The following is a 20,215-nucleotide window of genomic DNA, read 5'->3' as shown; positions in this document are numbered from 1 at the left end:
AGTGTTTTAAATTTTTTTCTGTTGTAACTCTTAGCCAAGAAAACAATGTGGGAAAGGTTGACAGCCCCTGAAGATGTGTTTAGTAAACTACAGCGAGAAAACATAGCCATCATTGAGAGCTACGGTGCCGCCCTCATGGAAGTGGTCTGTCGAGATGCTTGTGATGGTCATGAGATTGGAAGGGTATGGTAGCTCCTGTTTGGTATTATAATTGAACAGATATTTTGACTTGTCATGGTATAAACTGAATTAACTTTTCAAATATGTGTTACATATTGAGAATTAGTTTCTGCAATATATTTTAGTGAATTTGCTTATTTGCTATAATTTGGAATTTCTATTTTGTTTATTCATGTATTTTGTTTAATTCTGGTCAAAGTCTCCATTAGTTCAGAATTTTCCCAAAAAGAATAATGTTTTTGCTGATCTTGAGGTTGGCCTGACTCTGGTAGAAATAACAGAGATGTTGCAGATAACTTCTCACTAGTGGAAAATTCCATAGCGTTTGAATCATGTTTTTGAAAACCACAGGAAACAATTTTAAGAAATAGGGTAAAACATCAACTGTGTAGTAAATTCTCAATTATGTTAAAATAAAAATTTGTGGTTTTAATGCATAGAAAAAAGACTGGGTGGCAATAGACCAAAATAGATTAATTGTGTTTATCAGACTTTGTGTTTCTATGTACTTTTCTGTTTTCTATAATGAGCATATAAAATTTTACAATTAGTAACCAAAAAAGAAGCTCTTTTAAAAAATCCCTTTCCTCTAAAAAGTAATGTTTAGATTGTTAAAATATTTAATGCCATTATTTTAATGTAATTAGGTTTTATACCAGAAATATTTTGGTAGTCGTCTCCATATTTTAGACTTTGACTTCCCTCCCATCAGATGCTGGCACTGGCCCTACTTGATCGGATCGTCTCCGTGGACAAGCAGCAGCAGTGGCTCCTGTACCTTTCCAACAGTGGCTATTTGAAGGTGCTTGTAGATAGCTTGGTGGAAGACGACCATACTTTGCAGAGTTTACTCACTCCACAACCTCCGCTTTTAAAAGCCCTCTATACTTATGAATCCAAAATGGTAAGGCTTTTTATATTCACATGAAGTCAGATCAACCACTCATTTCCTCTTGGGGGAGGGATAGATGTATTAAAGGACATCCACGTGGCCTACATTGTGAATATTCGTATCATGTAAGCTGTAATCATTCCAAGAAGTTTTAAATTTGGGGACATGTGCTAGAAATGAATCTTCTAAGCGTGCCAAAGTTGAGTTGGAATGATCCTGAGTGGGTTAGTTGGGTCATGGGCCTGCTGCTTACTCATGTGCTGCTTGGTGCTCTGTGAGGAGCGCAGGGAGCAAAGCTGTCACTCCACGACAAAATTCTGACTGTATTAGTGGCCTATTGAACATTCCCACGGAGATGTGCTGGTTCTACTTTAAATACAGAATTTTCAATACAGTCTATAATTCACCATTTTCTTTCCTCCAAATCTATTTTAATTTCTCTGTTTCCTCCTGGTTAAAAATATCAGTGTTACAATAATAGAAGCGCTGAAGTCTTAGATTATTCATTAATGTTTTTTCCCTCTTTCATTCATTTATTCAACAAGTATGTATTAACTACATATATGGAAGGCATGGCACGAGGTACAGCTGGGAGCCAAACAGAGCCTTCCCTGCCCTCCATACGCCCACCTGATAACAGAAGCTACAGTTCAGTTAAATAATTTGCGCAAGCCACTCTGGCACTTCAGATATACTGTGCCATTTAATCTTCAAAAAGGCCTATAAGAAAGGTGGTATAATGTGCCCCTTCTCTTCAGTGATGGTTCAAGATCAGAAATGTGCCATGAGAGAGTCTCATTTTTATCTGAGGCCCTTGGATATGATTTCTGTCCTGATGATTTTGTTGTTGTTGTTCTTACTTCTTAGGCATTTCTCACAAGAGTGGCTAAGATACAGCAGGGCGCATTAGAGCTGCTGAGGTCTGGGGTGATTATGAGACTGGCACAATGCCAAGTCTATGACATGCGCCCAGAAATGGACTCGCAAGGGTAAGTGTCCATACAGATTGTTTTATTAGGTTCCCAGTAAAGGATTATTTAGGAAAAAAGAAATTCCAAACATAATTTTGCCACTGGTTTATAATTCTCTTTCATCTTGATGATTTTTTTGTGTGTGTGATCATACACTCCTGCCATTTACTAATAAAGGGGAGCTGCTAATAAGGGTAAAGTGGGTAGGGATCTAAAAGCTTTCTATTTTAGAGCAGTAATGTAAGAGGGAAATGGGAGAGCATTGTGTTAGTATATGTTTTTCTTTCCAACTTTATTGTTTTGTTCAACAGAAATACATGTTTTCAGTTACAGTGGTCTTCTATTGTAATGATATTATAACTTGTTGTGGATTTCCTATTCCTGATAACTGGAATAGTATTTTATATTTTTCTCATTTTAACATTTTACCAACAACTTACTAATTTGAAAGCCTCAAGTCAAATTATATTTTTTTTACGATTTTTTTTTTTATTGGGAGAAGGGGAACAGGACTTGATTGGGGAACAGTGTGTACTTCCAGGAGCTTTTTCCAAGTCAAGTTGTTGTGCTTTCAATCTTAGTTGTGGAGGGTGCCATTCAGCTTCAAGTTGTTGACCTTTCAGTCTTAGCTGTGGAGGGCACAGCTTAGTTCCAGGTCCAGTTGCTGTTGCCGGTTGCAGGGGGCGCAGCCCACCATCCCTTGGAGTCGAACCGGCAGCCTTGTGGTTGAGAGGATGTGCTCCAACCAACTGAGCCATCCGGGAGCTCATTGGCAGCTCAGCTCAAGGTGCCGTGTTCAATCTTATTTGCAGGGGGCGCGGCTCACTATCCTTTGCGGGACTTGAGGAATTAAACTGGCAACCTTGTGGTTGAGAGCCCACTGGCCCATGTGGGAATCGAACTGGCAGCCTTCAGAGTTAGGAGCATGGAGCTCTAACCACCTCAGCCACCGGGACAGCCCAAGTCAAATTATTTTAAGTTTCAGGCTTTTGTTTTCAAGATTTCTCAGTTCGAATAGGTTTTTCATTTTCTTTTGTTTGGTCCACATGGCTGCAACATTGTTAGGCAAACAGCCTGCCCTTCAAGCAATAAATATCACTTAGGTCAGTTTTACTAATTTTCTTAAATGATCCATTGTCAAATTGAGTACTTGAGTTTTTTAGGCTTAAACTATAGAACTGTTTTACCTGAAGAAGAAAAAATTTTTATATTGCTTTCTAAAGTTTTAAACATGAGAGTTATTTTCACCTTAGGTGAAGAGGATTGAGTTAATTACATTCCTCAGTTCATGGCATACATATTATCATCACTGTCTGTGTAAAATCTTTTATTTCCTGTTTCTCCTTTCATTCCCTTCAAAAGGCAACCATTTTCTTTTGCTTAAAAATTTAAATGTAAACATTTACAATAAATAATAGTTTATTAATACCATGCTCTGAGACCTAACCTTAAAAGTCAAGTGACTTGACAACATTTTAAATCTTGGTTTTGGTTTTTTTTTTTTGTGTGTGTATATATATATATATATATGTATGTATGTATGTATGTATGTATAATTTTGGCCTTGGGTATAGAAGAGGAAAACTTGGGGGAAAACTTGCTTTTACTTATTTCTTACTTATAGTCTCTATGGCCTAAGGGAAAATTTAAAGTAGAATAAATATGTTTAGGAAATTTCAAGCGTTGTCTTTTCAAATTATGCAGATTTTTTTACTAAGATTTTTCAAACAAATAAGTCAATTTTTACTATTTATATGGGATGCAGTGTACTCGTGAGTAGCTTCACATCTTAATGAGCCAGCTGTGCTGGTTTGCCCTGGAGATGGTCAGGGACGTTAGAGTGTACCTAACCCTTGGACTTTGCTCTCTCCTTGTTTGGTGGGAATGAATGAAGCATGTTTGTCATGAGGGACCCGCCAGTATTTATCCCGACGCCAGTGGACCGGTACCGTCAGATTCTCCTTCCAGCTCTCCGCTTGTGCCAGGTCATCCTCACGTCTAGTATGGCCCAGCACTTGCAGGCAGCAGGACAGGTAAGAGGAACCCTTAGGGTAGAAATCGCCTAGCGGCAAATTCTCATTTTACAAATGCGGAAACCCAAGGTGTAGAAAGCATAACTGAATTTACCTTAATCATACTGTTTGTGGCACGCCTGGGTATTAAAAACAGGCCCCTTGTACTTCGCTGGGAAGTTCATTGACCTGTCTTTGTATTCTTGTTCGAATGAAACACTGCTGCTAATTAATAGAATAGTAACTGATGGAAAGCAAAAGATCTAAATTTGTTCTTCTATAAAAGGAAGCAGTTATTGTGATAGGAATAAGCTGGGTTCTAAAATGTAATTCAACCAGATGTTTTATTGAGAGGAGGCTGACACTGTTAGGCCTTGCAGAAAATGCAAAAGATAGGTATCACCACATTTAGTTGTGATATTTAGAGAATGAGGTAATTTAAATGAAGGAATTTTCTAATTAAGAAATATTTTTGGAGCACCAGAAATGAGTTTTATTTTCCCTTTTCAGTGAAACTTTCAAAAATACATGTTTCTTTGTTTATTTAATAATGCAATATATACTTTAGCCCTTCCCCAATTAATTAGGCTTATCATTATGAATCTTCAGTCTTTTATTGTATTGTTCTGTTATTGTGATACCCTCAGGAACTGTGACCTAATAATTTTGTCCATTTTCCCTGCTATCAGTTCAGGCTGCTGTTTCTAACCAGGCACCTTATTTTATACTGCATTAGTCTAGGTGACATTCGACATTCTTCCCCTTTCGTACGTGTCCTTTGAGTCACTTTTTAAAACTCAATGGCTTTCCTTGTCTTCTACTTTATTAAGATTAAGATTTTTTTTTAGTAAAAGTTGGCCATTGTGGTACAAGACGTTGGTCTTCTACTACCAGTCTTTTACTGACCGTAGCAGAATCCCCTAAGGAGCTTCTTTAAAAAATACAGATTACTGAGTTTCACGTCCAGTAATTATGGGCTAAGCCCATGAATCTGTATTGAAAAATAAAAGAGGGCACAGTTCCTTAGTGATTAGATGTTTGGCTTGTTTTGGCATAGTCTTTGTGAAGGCTTTGTAATCAAGCTGAGGAGACATAGACATCATATGTGAAAATAATTAGAGTCCTCCATGATGGTACACTATGAAATGCCGAGGTAGAAGGGCAAAGTTTGAAGGTCAGGATTTTTATCTCATTTGTATTTACTGTATCAAAAGGAGAATTAAAAGCTTTTAGGTGATTTTTCCTGATGTCACACTAGTCAGGCTTTGATAGAGCAACTTAAATTCAGTAAGTCATTTTTATACCCACTTATTTTAAACTCATGTTCTAGTTCCATTTGGACAAAACTAAAAAAAATAAAATGGGTTCAAGAAATCGTTTTCATACTGTAGTTCTAAGTTATATTATACTCTTCTACAGTAGCCTGTAAATATATTAATTTTAAAACTTTGAAATAATCCCTTAGCTTTCTTAGAATTTTTGGTAAATGTTTGCTTCATGAAGAAATAAACTATGTAAGTGCACAAGATAATTGCTTAACTAGTAGTCTTCATTATATTGAATTACTTGCTTCAACGTTATTAAAAAGATGGATTATAAATTTATAATATAATTTTCTACTCTTCTGCCTCTGTTTCTTCCATGTCGCCTCCTTTTTCTTGGCTTAGGTGTTGCAGTTTCTCATTTCGCATTCTGACACCATACAAGCAATCCTGCGCTGTCAGGATATTAGTGCTGGTTCTTTGCAGGAATTGGCTCTGCTGACAGGAATTATAAGTAAAGCAGCACTTCCTGGTAAGTTGATTATGTTGAATGGACTTCTAATAAATCTTTACAGATTGACATACCTCTTAATAGAATGAGGTTTTTATTACTTTGCAGCTATATATGACTTACTTAAAACTGGTACTAACAGAGCTCACTGCCTTTTTTAAGGTACTAAGTTTATATTTATAAAACTGATTTGTGCTCATATAAAATATTCAAAGAGTTCAAGAAAATAATTAACACACAAAATCCCACTACTTAGAAATTACCAAAAGTTACCATTTTGGTAAGTAGCTTCTCAAACGTTGTTCTGTTTGAACAATGCTCATATGTACATAAGAGAGAAAAACAGAGACACACAGGTAATTTATAAGAATGGGATTACCTTTTACATGCAGTTTTAGAAAATAACTGTTTAATTTTATATGAACTTAACAGATAAAAAACTTGAAGAGAAACTGAAAACACAGTTGAATTCCAGGCAAATGTTTCTTCACTACAAGAGTACAAGAGATAATTAGTTCTTAAAAATCACTATGATTAAGAAGAAAAAAAAGATTATGAAAAATAGTTAAGATATTTTGGTCATTTAAAAATTTTTAATTTCTTTATTACATGTAAATTTTAGACAGTCAGTTAACTCCTGATGTGAAAGATGAAATGATGAATTCTTTTACACTTTCTCTTCCATCTTCAGATTGTTTGCTTATATTGTTTTTACTTTGTTGGAGTTTTCATAACATTTACATTCAGTCCTGGAACTATAACCTTCAGCTGTATAGTTTTGCTTACATATTTTCATGGATTCACTGAAAAGCACCAATTCTTTTTTTCTTCCCACGGTTTTATCATTCTTGAGTTCTTTCATTTTTGATTTATCTCTTGGTATTTTTAATTTGTATTGAGTTCTCCTCCCCCAAGAAAAAATTATTATAATCCCTGAATTCTCTAATGTTTATGAATGGTTAATGGTTGCCTTTATTCTAGAATGACAGCATGGACAATTATACTTTTCTTTCCCTCAGAATTTGTAGTATTAATGATAATAACTCACATTTATTAAGCATTTATGTACCAAGTATTGTTTTAAAACACTTAGCATGTTAATTTATTTAATCCTCACAACTGTCTTATGAGGTAGAACTATTATTATCCACAGTTTACAATAAGGAAACCGAGGCACAGAGAGGTGAACTTGTCCAAAGTTACATAGATAACACAGGTAGCGTTTCCCAGGCATTAAGGCTTCTGAGCTTGTGTGCTTATCTACTAGGCAATACTCCATTGTTAGGTGCTATGGAGAAGTGTGAGGCCAACCCCTGATTCCACCCCCTCTACCCCCAATATTTTTCCTCTCTGGGGTATCTCGGTGTTTGAGCCCTTTGTACTGAGAGAAGGAGAGTGTTTGGCAGGGCAGAACTTACTGAGGCACTTGGAGCCTGTGCTTTTCTGAGGCGATCGCAGCCTCCACACCTCCCAGCCTTGGTATGTCTCAGTCCTGGGGATTGTGAAAATATACAGAAAGTTAGGGTGTTCAGGACAAGTTTGGGTGGGTTCTCCTCAGCATGACTATAATCATGGAAGAAAGAAATAAACCAATGGGGAGAATGGGGATTGCTGGAGGGCTCAATGAAAATAAAGGGAGTCCGTGGTACTATAAGAACCTATCAGTTTGATTTAGGAATCCAAACTGAGAAGTTGAATGGAAATGTGTATGTGCAAAGTGCTTTGTCTGAAGAAATAGAAAAAAAAAAAAAAATCAAATGATATAATACCTAGACCAGGTAAAAGAAATGCATTTTATTCTTAGTGTTTTATATTTTAAACTCTTTCATGAGATAGTAATTTACTGCTGAGTTTAGAAATTTTTAACTTTTTACGGCTGTACATAAAAAGTAGGTTTTTCTCAAAAACTTTAAAAAGTGCCTTTTAAAACCACTAGTTGACTCTAGATTTAGATTGCATACGAATGGACATGCACTTGTCAACAAGTCCTATTTCTCAAAACTCCTTCATGGCAGAATCTGTGCTCAGTCACATAAAGAATAGAAAATACTAGAACTGCTTTTCCTAGCTTTTTAATGTCTTTATTTTGTTGATTATAAAACTACATTTAAAAGCGTTCCAAATTTTATAGGTATATTAAGTGAACTTGATGTTGATGTAAATGAAGGATCTCTAATGGAGCTACAGGGACATATTGGAAGATTCCAGGTAATTGGTTCCTAATTTCTTTAAAGAGCAGCTGTAAGACTTTAACAAAACACAACATTCCCCTCACCCATCCTTCCCAATCTGCTCCCTGGATTTGGGCAAACTCTTTCAACGTTTTTAACTGATTCTTGGATGTTTCTAAATACTGTGCTTATGTTGCTACTACTTGATTTTCCAATTTTAGGAACCATCTGTTGACTTTCCATGGAGGAAGATGAGAATTTAGATCTCTTTACTCCTTTTCGTCAACCGTAAAATACGTATATTTCTCATAATACCTCCTCAAACTCGACATAATCATATAATTTTGATAAGATTAGTGTTTAGTGTTACACTTACTACTGTGTAAATGTCATTTTTGCTTAAGCCATGGCCTATGTTACTTTTCTGTGTAACATTATGTTTTCCATATACTAAATAATTGTTTCTTTTTTTATTTGCTTGCTTTTTATGTACTTATTTCTAATGTATTCCCAAACTCTCCTCCACTTGTATAATCTCCTATCAATATATTCAAACATCTTAGGTAGCTTATCAATTAGATATTTTATCACGCTCTCTCTGGGAGACTCCTGGCCTGCCTTGGTCATCTTTACTTTTTATTAGCTGCAGAGTAATTATATTTATATGGTAGAATTTATATTCCATTGTTTTTGATACAATAATTTTCGTAACCAATCTTCTTTTCATGAACTGTTTAACAATTTTCCAAAAGTAAATGCTGACATCAAACATTTTTGTGTACAAAATTTTAAACTATAGATTTTTAAATGGCAAGATAAGTTTATATTATAGTCTCCTTAATATGTTGTACCTTATCCAAACTTATTATTTAAACATGTTTTAAATAAGATATCACATATTTTATCTATGTATGTATATAGGTATATACATATAGGTAGGAATGTGTGTGTATGTGTATGTAATACCAATTTTTAAAATACAAGTTTTTACCATCCACTTACTACGGTATGTGCAGAACACTCTACAAAGCACTTTAAGTATAATTCAGTGTCTCAGGTAATCCTGGCAGTGGTCTTATAAGTTTGGAATTGCTGTGATCACTCTAGAAATGTGAACATAGAGGCTTGAGAAAGTTAAGGAATTTACTCAGTACGCATAGGAACAAATCAGGTAACCTGCTTTTGGAACTCACATCTCTTGATTCCAAGCCCACATAACCACTGCCAGTTTTTGAAGAACATTCTTCCCTTCTGAGAACCTTAGGAAACATTTTCAGATGGAAAGTTCCAACATTTCTAGAGCAGATGACATTTGCATCTTATCTGCCAAGGCTGCGTGTGTTTTCAACTCCTTTATTGAAGTCTCCAAAGTGGCCACAGGAGTAATAGCCTTTCAGTTTGAGCTTTTAGTAGACACAGTTATCGTGGCTATGCTTGCTACAGATTGTCTATTTGCCATCTCATTTTGCTTGTCATTGTTTATCACCTTGTGTTTATTTAATGGGTGTCTGCCAGGGAATTTTTTGGTGCGAGACAAAAAATTCTTTAGCAGACACCTAGATTATAGCGGGCATTAACTGCTTTTAAACATTGGTATTCTTTGAATGAGTCAGCCTGCCAGGAAAGTACATTTGCGAAACAATGAATTGTAATAGTGCTAACTTTAGTCGACTCAGTTGAAAGTAAGAAATCAGATGCTTTAAAAGAGTGAGTCCACTCCCCACTGAGTTTTTCTTTTTGATATCCCTCAAGAAAGAAAGGTCACAAATTTTAAACATCTCCAACTTGTTATGAACAAACTGTCTTTGTCTTTCTTAGCGCCAATGCTTAGCGCTACTAAGTCGCTTTGGTGGCTCCGACAGACTCCGTCAGTCTAAATTTCAAGAGGATAACGTGGAGGGCGATAGAGTGAACAAGAAAGATGAGATGGAACTTGCTATGCAACAGGTAAGAGGAGTGAGAGTTACGTACCTATCCTTTAAGATGCTTACGTTTTGGGAAATACTTGATAAAAATAACAGGTATTGGTAATTTTGCAAATCGATTTGTAACTTTGTCATGATGTCTACAAAGTTAGACTTTATTTAGATCTGTTACTTTATTCTCCTTCAAATCCAGATTTCCATGATAGAAGGGCATTTGGGGAGCTAATAATTTTGTTACCACTGTTCTTTTATTGTAGATTTGTGCCAATGTCATGGAATATTGCCAGTCGCTTATGCTACAGAGCTCCCCCGTCTTTCAGCATACTGTGTGTCTCTTTACCCCTAGCCTGTCAGAGACCATTAATAGAGATGGGCCCCGGCAAGGTAAGCCTCGTCACTTCTTTCTGTATTTGAGGAATTCAGTTGCTATGATTATGACAAACTCTAATTGGTTCCGATAAGACGTGTTTGTTTGTTTGTTTCTCTTGATGAGTAATAATGGGAAATGTTTCAAACAACTTGAAGAAGGAGCGGTGAGCGGGTACTATTGTTAGAATTGTGGATAGGCTGGGAAGCTCGAGAGAACAGAGAAATTCAAGATTTTCTGAGGATAAATCAGAGGAGCCTTGGGAGAGTATAAGTTTTGAATCGTACTTGAGACCCCAAAGAAAGGATCTAGGATTGGAGAGTAAGTCAGCTGGGTGAAAAATACGAAAATATAATAGCCTCATTCTTTCCAAACATATATTAGACTGTTTGATACTGTATAATAGATCCCTGAGACGATTCATTTATTTTTCAATCTTTTTTTCTCTGTTCTTTTCCTTGAAGAAAAATTACTTAACTCTTTAAGGTGCCTCGGTTACCTTACCTGTAAAATGGCAGTAATAAGCTTTCCTCCAGTGAATTATTGTAAGGATAAAATGTGTTAATATATGGAAAGTGCTTTAGGGACAGTGCCTGGCACGTTTAGTAGCTACTATTATTTTCATTATTGCTATTGTTATTGTTATTATGTAGTATATTTGCTGTTTGTTCTGATGCAGGGACCCTTTCCTGTCGCACCTCTACTGCCTACACTTCGTGATCTTTCCTATGGAATCTGTTTCTGTAGTCAAATTTCTTATGAACCACCCTCATCTGAAGTCTAAGGCTGATAGCTTCTGGACACTAACGTTTTCTAGACTGAGCATGTAGTGTGTGAGAACTCCTGAAATGCTTCGGTGTACTCTGAGCATCAGACCATCCTTTTTGTGGACATCTTCCTTCCAGGGTAGATGTCACATAATGTTATCTGGGGACAAGGGTACACAGTTTCAGTAGCAGAAGACTCTGTATAGATGACCTGTATCGTAAAGACATGTCACATCTTCCCTGAAAACTGCAACAGGAAACCTGGCAGGTCAGGTGCGTCTAGACTATTCTGGTTGGTGGTGACATCCTCTGGTAGAGACTGTGCTGTCTCTCCCCGTTCCACATGCAGATTGATGAGATCTGACTTTGGAGCAAAGTTAAGGGAGGTGGTATGAAGGAGAGATCGCTCCTTCAGTGCTCATGGCAGTTAGGGCCGTTAAACGGGTGTCTCCACATTGAACTTGAAATTGCTGAGGTATTTCTCAAGAAATCCCTCAGTCGGAAGAGGAAAGTGCTCTCTTTGCACCACACAAACTGTCTGCAGAACAGCAGTGTCATGTTGTCTAGTTCTTCCCTCTGCAGACAACCTTCCTGACACCTCACTGCTCCTTTGCACTTTCATCTTCCAGAAGGTAGTCAAGTGAAAGGCAGATCATTCGGTCTCGTTACCCAAATGGAATTACTGTGGTAAAGACTGTTAAAGTTGAAATCCAATTATATTTTTTGAATATTTCAGTTAGTGTTCTCCTTAGCTCTTTGGAAGAGTGACTTTGAGCTGGGATTTCAGCAACCAGAAAGATACAGACTGGAATGAATCCATATTAACTAGAGCAACAGGGTGAGGTAGGAGTTACTCACCTGAGGTCAGGAAACCCCAAACTTGTGCGTATGGCTTGGATGTGTGTGTGCATGGAGGTGAGTGGGGAGACAGGTGTAAAGCTTTATAACCGAGTTCTGAACGAGGTCTTTATCCAGTAAAAGCTAAGCTCTATTTGTGTCCATCCATCAGCCAAACCTTATTCTCTCAGGTCTCCAGCAACGTACACACCTGGTGACAGTAGTTCCTAATCACTCCTTTGAACTGTCAGTGGTATTTAAAAGTAGCCTTGGGTTGGTTTTAATAATAGTTTACATGCCCTTAAATTCCTGGGCATCCCTTGTTTTAAAACAGGTCTTTGGAATTCATATAAAATTCCTGTGAAACATTATTGTTTATTTTTTATTTTTTATTATCATCAACTCTATCAGATTCCCAAGCTCCGGTAGTTCCATACTGGCGCCTGCCTGGTTTGGGCATCATTGTCTACCTGCTGAAACAGAGCGCTGGTGACTTCCTCAGCTATTACGACAGTCACCGACGGAGTGTCACCAAGCTACAGAATGTGGAGCAGCTTCCACCAGACGAGATAAAAGAGGTACGAGTCTTATAATGAGCTGTGAAGCCATTGCTTTTGCTAATAAGGGCCAGGCTGTTGGTGTCAGACTGGTGAGTAACGATGACATATGCAGAGGGACGAGAGGAATTCACGTGATTCCTCTGTGTGGCTTGAAGAAGAGTCCCTCACCAAAGCACCACGCCTCATAAGCACAGGGACTCTTGAATGAAAGATGGTAAAGGTGCACCTGTTCAAGAAAACCACTTGCCATTCAGTAGACAGCAGCGGGCCTTTGAAGGAAGAGTGTGGGTAATTTATACTCTAAAATCTGTGCTGAGAAACTTAGGTTTCCATTCCAGTGCTTATTCAGTGGGAGTGAATCCTTGGGTAAGATGTCTCTGTGCCTTCAGTATCTGTTTAGTGAATTTTGCAGACAAAGGGATGGTGTAGCAGACATTCCTGCCTGCTCTCAATGACCCAGAATCGTTCCCCCCCCACATTGATTGTAGCTAAAGATGCCAAGTTGCTAGACTTGCTACCTGAGTAGCCTGGCATCTTTCCCATTTGGCACAGCTGAACTATAAGGCATCACTTGGCCAGTGTTGAAGCTTCTTGCTGTCCTGTGGTATCCGGGATGTTGAACCATTTTGCCATTCTTGGTTCATACCAGCTTTCCTGAAAAACTCCCTGTCACTTTTAAGAGTGGTCAAAGCCTACTCCCTCTTGCCATTCTTCTGATAATCACAGGGAACATTTATTGTTTACGATGTGCCAGGCCCTGAGCTACAAGTTCTACCTGAATACATGAGGCAGATTCTATTGCTACGCCCATTTCTCAGATGAGGACACCGAGGCATTGAACGTTTGAATAATTACCACAAAGCCGCACAGCTCACAAGTCCAGATTGAGGCTGGAGTTACTGACTGGGTTCAGATCATCCTGGAAATTATGTGGTTTACATCTGGCAGCCCTTTGCCCTCATGTGTGGCTTGTGGGCGATGTCAGTACTCGCAAGAGGAACTGCAGCGTCACAGTCAAGTATGTGGCCCTCCCACGTCCATACACCTGCCAGACCCAGTGTCTGAGTTTTAATTGAACCATCGTGCTTATAGGTGTGCCAAATAGAGGTGATTGGCGGAGGTTCTGGCTGACGATCATATTTTTTATGCTCTAGCATTCTACTTTACATTTCTTCAGAAGATACATGACAGCTGTTATAGAAATTCTCCATGGCATTGTTACAGCTACTGCTTGAAAACCCTACTGTTTTGTTTTGTTTTAATTTGACAGGAAATTCAAGGTTGGTCGGCCCATCAGCAGATGGGAAATGCCTGTTTCAGGCACAAGACTATTACAAGAAGCAGTGGATGAATATTCATGTGTGAATTCAACTGCTTCTTTGGCTGTCATTTTTTTAAGTTACTAGCTTCCTAACTAGACAATAACTCTTGTCTGCAAGGATGTTTAAACTAATTTGCATGTTTTTCACAGTGCTTATCACAAGCGACCCTCTTATAGTAGATTTTCATTAAGTTTTTGCTACAATTTGTCATTCTTACTGGTGCATTTGTTTCTTTTTCCTAGTTGTGTCAGTCTGTGATGCCTGCTGGTGCGGATAAAATCTCCACAGCCCAGAAATATGTTCTAGCGAGGCGGCGTTTGGTGAAGCTGATCAACAACCGAGCTAAACTTCTTTCCCTTTGTTCTTGTATCCTTCATGAAATCATAGGGGGACTGGAATGGTGACCTTTAAGAGAATTTGCAAGTGTAGGAACTGTTCACTTATTCTCACATGATTTGGGCTTCAAAACCATATGGAAAAAGACATAATTACTGTTCGTTTTATTCCAGTAAATGCCTGATACATTTCCAAGTTGACATTTTTTTCCCCTTATCTTTTAGAGTGGCTAGGAATGTTGATAATGTGTGCAGACACTTTCTGTGTGGGTGGGAGACAAAGCCGCTAGAGACTGTGCTCACAGTCCCAGGGTCCCCACTTTCCTCTCAGCACACCTTGCTGCTTCCTGAGGAGACACCTGCAGTGGAATCTGACTAAAGATTCCACTGTTAGACTGAGGCCATGGGTACATCACTAAAGTGGTGCAGTCTGTCCTTTTTCTCCTCTTCAGACACTGGTTTGTGAAAACAAACACGATGAGATTGTTTTCCTTTCATGGGAGCTGTGCTCTGTAGTCATCATAGAGACCTGCCTATTTATTCTTTGGCGCCATCTGGAGTACTACTTGCTCCATTGCACACCCACGGATTCTCAGGATTCCTTGTTTGCCTCCAGGACGTTGTTTAAAAGCAGACGGCTACAAGGTAAGCTTTATTCTGCCAATTAGTGACCCACAAATGCCTATAGATTGTAGTGCCTTGAAAAACTATTTATATATATTTTTTTATGTGACTGGGTTACTCTGAGTGGATTGGGTAATTGAAAGCTACATAGTGATTAGACAGAGCTTTGTTTTGTATTTTACTTCTGTCTGTGGGAAATTGTGTGGAACATAAGAGCATCTTAGCAGCTGCTCCTCAGCTCCTTTTAGTTATGGGGTGACCCTGCTCCAGAGTTCCCTGGTCACAGTGTTCCAGAACAATGGAAGTGGGTCAGCTTAGGCCTGGATTCTTGTTGCTGGAGTGAGCCCCTGTGACTGATGAGAACGCATTGGATCCCTTAGTGAGGAAGACACAAGAAAAGCTTGAGAACCCGGGCCTAGACCAGTGAAATGCTTCCCGGGGCTTCCCTTTACTGAAAGTTGAAATAGAATTCTCAGTTTTGACCCATGTTTTTCATGGCACAGTGGTTCATTTTCTTCAGATTCTTCCATTTTGTGGTGAATATTTACTTGCAAAGTTGGTGTGACTGTGTCTTTTATCTCTAGATTCTTTTGCTTCAGAAGCCAATCTGGATTTTAGAAGTGGACTGACAATAGTGAATCAACATGACATAGACCAGGTAAGGTTCTCATACTCCCTCTTTTATTTTTCTTTTTGAAAGGAAAAAGGAAAGGCCTAGTATGTTAGTAAGATTATAATTTTCAGGGTGTATACAAAGACCTTATTTGAGTTCTGGCATGGCCACCAAACAGCCATGTGACGCGGAACAACTTACTTAACTTCTGAGCCTCCCATTTTCTCATCAAAAAAATGGGAATGATAATTCAGCCTCAAAGAGTTTTGTCAGAATTAAATGAGGTTTCCTATGTGAGGCTCCTAGGGTAGTGCCTGTACCTGGAACATAGTAAGAGTTCAGTAATTGGTAGACATTGTGATCTGGAAACTTCTCATCTCTTTTGATTAACTTTGTAGAATTTTTAGGCACAGTGTCACTCAACACCTAATTTTGCAAAAAAATAATTTAATGGAGAGATTGTGAGCAGGCATTAAAATTCCACTGTAGTCGACTATAATATTATACAGTCATATGTCACTTAACAACAGGGATGCGTTCTTAGAAATGCGTCGTAAATGATTTTGTCGTGCAAACATCATAACATGCCCTCACACACACCTAGACGGTCTAGCCTACAACACACCTAGGCTGTTTGGTACGTCTTGCTCCTAGGCTACAAGTCTGTACAGCCTGTTACTGTACTGACTACTGAAGGTAATTGTAACACAATGGTAAGTATTTGTGTATCTTATCATATCTAAATATAGAAAGGTACAGTAAAAATACGGAATAAAAGATTTTAAAAATGGTTCGCCTATATCGGGCACTGACCATGCATGGAGTCTGCAGGACTGGAAGCTGCTCTGGGTGAGTCAGTGAGTGAGTGGGGAGTGACTGTGACAGCCGAGGACGTTACTGTACACGACTGGAGACTTTATGAACACTGTGTGCTTAGGCTACGCTACATTTATTTAGAAATATTTTTCTTTCTTCAATAAATTAACCTTAGCTTATTGTAACTTTTTTATTTTATAAACGTTTTCATTTTTTTAAGTTTTCAACTCTTTTGTAATACAGTATCACTTAGCTTACCACACAAACCCATTGTACAGCTATACAGAAATAATTTTCTTTCTTTATATTTTTATTCGATAAGCTTTTTTCTATTAATTTTTTTTTTTCTTTTTAAACTTTTGTGTTAAAAACTGAGACTCAAGCACACACATTAGCCTGGGCCTTCACAGGGTCAGGGTCGTCAGTATTATATCTCGTCTCACTGAAAGGTCTTCCAGGGCAGTAACACGCATGGAACTGTCATCTCCTATGATAACACTGCCTTCATCTGGAACATGGCAGGACCTCCCTGAGGCTCTTCTTGAGGAGGTGTCACTCATTTTAGAAATCTGTCCCCGGTGGTTTTTGGTTCATTTCTTTTTTTCATCATCGATTTGCTTGTAAGCAGATAATGCACCATGAACATTCCTCTGTGAATGACGGCTACAAAGTCACTACGTGACAGGAATTTTTTAGCTCCATTACAATCTTATGGGACCACATATACTGTCACTGACCCAAATGGTGTTATGTGGTGCGTGACTATATAGTATTATGTATTTAGTAACCTCTTGATCAGTAGTGTTGGAATTGGATGAAGAGCATTCCCAAAACAATTAAAATGAAAACCTCATGTGAAACTAATAGCAAAGTCTTAGGAGCAAAGCAGCTACCAGGGTGTGTGGTGTTACGGACGATGAATTACAGCTAGATCTGCTCCTCGGCATCTAAATGTCCTTAGCCGTGATCTGATAACGCCTCTGCTCTCCCCTAATCCTTCTTCCTCACTGCCTTTCTTAAAACTGGAGGTTGGGCCTTATCCAGGAAACAGAGGCACAGTTTCAGCATTTTCCAGACCACACTTAGCCAGATGTTATAAATACCATATACTTTCTTCTTAACCATGACCACATTTGCCTCTTGGTGACTTTGTAAGTCATTTATTTTTTGACTTGGCTGCTTTAGGGAGACTAATGTTACATGAGCAGAATTAGCTAAAGAACAGATCTCCCAGAAGATGTTTAATAACTATATGTTGACTTAATGACTGTTTTATTAGACTGGTCTGTTACAAAGCTAGAAGAAATGCAGGCTTAATAAATAATTTTCTCACTCTGTGCTTTGATTTTAATGCTAGATTCATCATTTTGTGCTTAATTTTAGCATTTCAGTATAAGACCAAAAAGATCCATCTGAAACTACACAGGCATTCTAAAATACATCTGAATTCTAAAACGTATATCAACTTCTCTTCCCCCATTTATATTTTTTGAAAGTAAAAGCACGCAAGTGTTTTTTCTTCCTTTTTTAATTGCAAAAGGAAGTAAAAAGTAAAAGCTTCTTTCTAACATATCCTTTGTTTCTTTCGCCAAAGACACCCCCTCTTAATAACTTCTTTATGAACCTTCAGGAAATGTTTTTGTGCGTGTGTCCACATAGCAGTAGCAGCAGCAGCAACAGTTATTATAGTACATTTACAAATTTGCACATTTATCCAAGAAAGGAAAGAGGGAAAAACAGTATCGTAAGAATAAATTCTAGGGTAGAAAATGTGATTGTTTATTTAATTTGGTACATGAGACAGGACCACATTATAAAAATTGAAAGGTATTTTAAGTTGGAAGATATAGAATAAAAGAAATATTTGAGACTGCGGTTTTAATAATGAAATGTCACCTGTGTTACCTCTAGCTTCAGGCCGACGCCATCAACGCTTTTGGAGAGTCACTACAAAAGAAACTTCTAGACATTGAAGGATTGTATTCAAAAGTTCGATCTCGCTACAGTTTCATACAAGCTCTTGTCAGACGTATCCGAGGCCTACTGAGGATATCACGGAACTGAGCGCTCTTGCTTATTATACTCTTCTAGGGAAGAGATGAATTGGGGAAAACTATCTCCTTTTTATAGATCAGTTTGTCTCTAAATTATGACCAAAAAATATTTTGCTATTTCTTTCTTTATATACGGACATCTTTTCTGTAAACTTTGCCCGGTTTCATCCTCACTAGTAAAAAATAAACACTTTTTGTAAAAAACAAATGTATGGTTAGTATTTTGACATTTTACCTACAAAATGATTAACATTAATGAGAACCCAACAACTAAACTTTCCACAGTGATGGTGTTTTTTCCCCTAGGAATATAATTCCAAATGCTAAATTCAAGGCATAGTCTGGAAATTCTAATTTTTTTTTCTCCCTTTACACTTTGTGGTGTTCAGGGTTCTTCTACGAGGCAGAGTAGATAATAAACTAACCAAACTCTTTAATAGAGTACTCAGTACTATGAATGATGTATCATAGAAATGTCTCAAAAAGTCAAGCCATCTCTTAGAATTATTTTTTTCTTTTTCACATGTAAATGACAACATAATATTCATGTGTTCCTTAGAAATGATGTGAAATTTCTCTTTAATCATCTGCCTATATTTTTCATATTAATATTATGGCTCCAATTAGGGTAAAAGAAGTTACACAACCATTATTCTATTTCCCGCCCAATTGTATTTATGTTTAAGTGACTACATCGTCTGAAAGTCCTTTTTTCCCTTTCTGGCCACCAGTTATTTCAGCCTAATATACAGGAGAGACCACTGAGAGGGGAAAGAGCCTTGACTCTCATATACTAGTAGCAGAAAATGAATACTTAGTTCTGTAGTGTCCCTTTTATTTTTAATTTTATAATAAAATTTCTGTGGCTTTTAAGCTTCCTTTTAAAAAGGTTTTGTCATTGCTCCATTTTGAAATTAGTTTATTGCCCACCACTTATAAACATTAGTCTTTAGCTGGAAAGCACCCTGTTACTAAATAGAAGTCCTAGAGTGGTGTGAATGAATAAATAGGTGGGTCCAAAATGCATTAATAATGACTGCTGCTCCACTGGTCAGGGATATGGCAATCTTTATCATCTGGAACACAGGCATGAACTTAGAAATAATCAGAAAAGAGCCTGGGGCACAGAATCCAAGCATTTTGTTAAACCTCTGAAGGTCAGCAATATTAGCTAAATTTGAAATTTTGAAATTAAGATTTTGAATTTACTAAGCTTTGTTGTCTTGTTTTCCCATCTTTCTTCCAAAATTACAGCTGGCTGTGGATCAGAAGTTGGGGCAGGGGAGCAGTGTGTGGGAGGGAGAGGCAGGAATAATTGCAGCTGCTTAAAAAGGCTGACCAGAAGTGCTGTTTGTACAGTAAATCCAGGCTGTGAGGCTGACCATCAAGGCCAGGAGATTCTCTGCCTGACTCAGTATTGTTACCTGGGGCAAGGAGAGAGGCTGTTGGGTGCCGCACTTGCTTTTTAGCAAAGCAAAAGCCATAAAAACATTATAGATACTTTGTTTAAAAGGTTTTAGCCTTGGAAGGGTAGGTTCGCCTATTCCTCGACAATACTAAATAAGCACAGGGTCTTACTGCGTTGTTTTCACTGAGTTGATCACTTTGGTGGCATTAGAAAATAAAAAAGGTGAGTGCCTTCTTGGTCGTTCTCATTATAGTTTTTATAAAATGGTGCTACATAAATATATGTCTTAACTTTGAGCTATAAATGCTGTTCGTACACAATCTAGCCTTTTCTAAATATTTGGCTATTGTTTTCCCAATGTTATTTTGAAATTTTTTGACTCTTCGGAAGAGTTGAAAGTAAAGGACTGACCTCATACACCTTTCAGCTAGTCTCACCAGTTGACATTTTGCACATTGAAATGTAGATACACTGGTTTTCTTCTTCAGTATTTAAAAGTTGGTGTAGACATCATGGCACTTTTTCTGTAACGTGTCAGTGTATAAGAACTAGGATAATTCCTTCTAATCACAATATCATCACACAGAA

The 20,215-nt window shown here is 37.7% G+C and overlaps 1 protein-coding gene across 2 annotated transcripts in view; it reads left to right on the top strand.

Moving 5' to 3' along the window:
- The window catches only part of NUP205 (nucleoporin 205), a 59,916-nt gene extending 41,489 nt beyond the window's left edge, over positions 1-18,427 (top strand). The window contains exons 31-43 of one of the 2 annotated variants that reach the window (XM_019750703.2): positions 35-183; positions 893-1,084; positions 1,940-2,061; positions 3,938-4,076; positions 5,723-5,849; positions 7,960-8,036; positions 9,818-9,946; positions 10,182-10,308; positions 12,307-12,473; positions 14,020-14,143; positions 14,629-14,757; positions 15,321-15,394; positions 18,077-18,427. In XM_019750703.2, the coding sequence (XP_019606262.2) occupies positions 35-183; positions 893-1,084; positions 1,940-2,061; positions 3,938-4,076; positions 5,723-5,849; positions 7,960-8,036; positions 9,818-9,946; positions 10,182-10,308; positions 12,307-12,473; positions 14,020-14,143; positions 14,629-14,757; positions 15,321-15,394; positions 18,077-18,229 (1,709 nt within the window). In that variant the 3' untranslated portion in view covers positions 18,230-18,427. Of the gene's footprint in view, positions 1-34; positions 184-892; positions 1,085-1,939; positions 2,062-3,937; positions 4,077-5,722; positions 5,850-7,959; positions 8,037-8,220; positions 8,406-9,817; positions 9,947-10,181; positions 10,309-12,306; positions 12,474-14,019; positions 14,144-14,628; positions 14,758-15,320; positions 15,395-18,076 lie in introns of those variants that run through there. The other variant, XM_019750711.2, reaches the window with a different exon arrangement.
- Positions 18,428-20,215: the final 1,788 nt, after the last annotated feature.

The sequence above is a fragment of the Rhinolophus sinicus genome, linkage group LG11 (assembly GCF_036562045.2).
Source record: "Rhinolophus sinicus isolate RSC01 linkage group LG11, ASM3656204v1, whole genome shotgun sequence".
NCBI lineage: Eukaryota > Metazoa > Chordata > Mammalia > Chiroptera > Rhinolophidae > Rhinolophus > Rhinolophus sinicus.
The sequence above is the reverse complement of the archived record's forward strand: the minus strand, read 5'-3'. Positions and strand labels throughout refer to the sequence as shown.